This window comes from Orycteropus afer, unplaced genomic scaffold (genome assembly GCF_000298275.1).
Source record: "Orycteropus afer afer isolate SDZICR_OR568_19922 unplaced genomic scaffold, OryAfe1.0 scaffold00035, whole genome shotgun sequence".
Lineage (NCBI taxonomy): Eukaryota > Metazoa > Chordata > Mammalia > Tubulidentata > Orycteropodidae > Orycteropus > Orycteropus afer.
The window spans coordinates 17,184,162-17,187,410 of record NW_006921622.1 but is presented as its reverse complement, the minus strand read 5'-3'; the positions used below and the strand labels follow the sequence as shown (position 1 = coordinate 17,187,410).

General features: G+C 40.3%; 1 protein-coding gene across 1 annotated transcript in view; it reads right to left on the bottom strand.

Annotated features, from left to right (window-relative positions):
- The window catches only part of GAD2 (glutamate decarboxylase 2), a 122,900-nt gene that overhangs the window by 31,447 nt on the left and 88,204 nt on the right, over positions 1-3,249 (bottom strand). The window contains exon 13 of the mRNA XM_007936379.2: positions 2,334-2,483. Within this exon, the coding sequence (XP_007934570.1) occupies positions 2,334-2,483 (150 nt within the window). The remainder of the gene's footprint in view (positions 1-2,333; positions 2,484-3,249) is intronic.

The window sequence follows — 3,249 nt, the reverse complement described above, 5'->3', positions numbered from 1 at the left end:
AAAAAAAAAAAAACTTGCTCTTTTAAATTAAAAGCAGCTTGGGAGTACACCAATACTTTATATTCTTAAATTTTTTTTCCACTGAACAATAACATCAGGTATCGTAAAAATTCCTCAGAACAATCAACCATAAGATGAAAAGGGAATCATTTGCCCATGCATAAAGAAGTTCAGAAGGCAGAATTGATAGTAAGGAGGACAAAGGGAAATGGTAACCACAGGGAGGAGCTAGAATGCTGTTACATTATGAGGACTGCAATCAATGTCATGAAACAAAATGTGTATGAACTGTTGAATGAAAAACCAATTTTCTCTGTAAACTTTCACCCAAGTCAGAATAAAAGTTTAAAAACAAAAAATCATTGCCAATGGATTGAGTGTTGTCTTTGGAGGGTGGGAACCAGGTCTATGTCCCTGACAGGCTCTGAGCTTTCCAAAGAGGAAATGAACACACTGCCCATCTTACCATCCTCATGAGACAACACAGTCTAGCCTCATGCCAGATAAACCCACTGCCATCGAGGTGATTTCGACTAATAACGACCCTATAGGACAGAGTAGAACTGCCTCATAGGGTTTGCAAGGCTGTAAATCTTTCCTGAAGGAGACTGCCTCATCTTTATCCCGCAGAGTGGCTGGTGGATTCAAACTGCCTACCTTTTGCTTAGTAGCCAATGCCTTCACCACTGCACTACCGGACCTCCTCCTCAATCTAGGTAGCTACCTGATACTCAACACCACACAGACAATATTCAGCTGGGGTTAATACTGTTAGGGAGGATTGCCTGAAAGATATGTAGTCCGACCATCTTTTCATTTAAACTGCCTCTTCCTTCCAGAAAATAGTTACGGATTGCATTGTTTCACACTCAAGCCCCTGAGCCCCCTTCTTTTTCTTGTTAGCTGTCCCCTTCTCCGAACTTCTTTGGCAATTCAGTTTACTATGAAAAATGTTATACACAGCAGCACACAGAATTTGTCACCATGGTTCATGCCTCTTTATGCAGACCTGTTCTCTGGACTCTCAGTCTTGGGCTTGTCTCACTCCTGATGACCAAGTTGTTAGCTTGTATCTCATGTGGGTGAACATCTCACCTTGTTGTGTGGGCTAGTCAGAAAGCTTAGAGCTAAATTTGTGGCCCCTCCACCAAACATACAGGACCTCAGGGCATGCCAGCTTCCCTTTAGTTTGTCCCATTCTCATCTTACTTTGTCAGGTGTCCCTCACATACTCTTTTTACAGGTGGCTTTTATACCATGTATAACTGACCCTGCCCACTGCCTCCTTTGAAAGAGAAATGAAAACAGGTCATTGACTTGTGACATTTAAGTTAGGAAGCTGGTAATAAATTATTATTATACCTTTCCCATCTTCTTAGATTTAAACATGATATTTATGCTCTTTGAAAAACCAAAATCACTGCCATCAAGTCAATTCGACTCATAGCAACCCCTCCTTGGTTGCAAAGACACAATTAAGCCCAGCTAGTAATGCAAATCATTAGTTACAGAGTTTACCCTTCCAAAAGAGTTGTGATCACCTAATTAAATTTGTAGAGGGTGAAAAGAGAAACTATACAAAGAAGGTAATTAGGTAAAACACTTCTAGAGTGTTTTGTTTTATTGTAATTTATAACTAGAGGTTAGCTCTTGAAATTTCAAAAATAGTCTATCATATCCAATATTTTTATTTTTCCTTTTTGTTCTCCATGTATGTTGTTGTTATTTGCCATCGAGCTGGCCCTGACTCATAGTGACCCCTCCTTGGGTTTTCGTGGCTGTATCACTACGGAAGTAGGAATGCCCAACCCATATGCTTTACAAATTTGCATTAACCTACCCAAGTGGTCAACCACTTGGTAAAAACCAAGTCTACCAAGCAAAATGAATTTGTTTTCTGGATGAGTAAGCATTAGCAATGGGAGCTCTGGTGGTATAATGCCTAAGGCATTTGACTGCTAACTAGAAGGTTGGCAGTTCAAACCCACCAACTACTTCACGGAAAGAAGACTGGTCAATCTACTTAAGTAAAGATTTACCACCTCAGAAACCTAGAGGGGGTTGCTATGAGTTGGAATTGACTCGATGGGAGTGAGTTTTTTGGCTTAAGCATTAGAAGCAATTTGTCTTAAAAGGAATAAAAAATATAATTGTTCTTACTCTATTCTTACTCATGGTAGATGCAGATATTTAGATATAGGAGTAAAGAAACTTAATCTTAGGTAAATAATTTTCTATTAGGATATCATTTTTTTAAAAAACATGTCACAATAGATGTCACCAGATACGGTTGATGTTTTTAGCCAACATTTAGCCGATCTACATGTGCTCACCTTTGCCCTCCACATTAGCCACAACTTAAAGACATCAACATGGCGTCCACACTGTAAGGCCTTGTCTCCAGTGTCATAGGACAGGTCGTAGTGTTTATCTTGCTGAAAGAGGTAGGAGGCGTGCATCTGATTGCAACTCTGCATCAATCCCTAAAAGAAAGAAGAGAAAATTTAGGAACCTCTACTGACTTTATCAACTATTCGATTTGATTTATACTGCAGTGGAAATTATTAAGGGGCAGGGGGAGAGAGCTGTACATCCTGGAAAAAGAAATCAATGAGAGTCAAATGAAAAATAAAAATGGAGCCATTATCTAGACAGGATGGACTGATAGATCCACTCTGTAGGGTAAATGACTCAACAACAAGCATATACTTTTACTCACCTTCTTCCAAAACCAAAACCAGATTCACTGCCATCGAGTCGATTTGACTCATAGTGACCCCTTCTTGGGTTTCTGAGGTGGTATCTCTCATGGAAGTAGACTACCTGATCTTCCTTCTGAGGAGTGGCTGGAACTTACCTTCTTAAGAGCAGGAAGTGGGATGCTGGAGGTGGGGATCCCACCATCTGGATGCTGGAAGAATTGTGGGGCACCCAAGTATTGGGGATCCCAGTATATCTGAGGCCTAGGGGGGATCAGGCTATTAGGATTCAGGTGGGGAGAGTGAAGAAACAGAGGGTTTGTAGGTTAGGGATTTGAAAAATTCAGAAGTTTATAGATGGGATGGGTTTGGGGTTCCAGAAGTCTGGGTATCCGGAGGCCAGGAGTTTTGAAAGTGGAAGAAAGTTAGAAAAACAAAAGTCTGAGAATTCTGGAATCAAGAAGTCTGAAGGTCAGGGATATCAATACCATTTTCAACAGCTACCAAAAAAATAAAATACTTGGGAATAAATCTTACCAGGGACACAAAA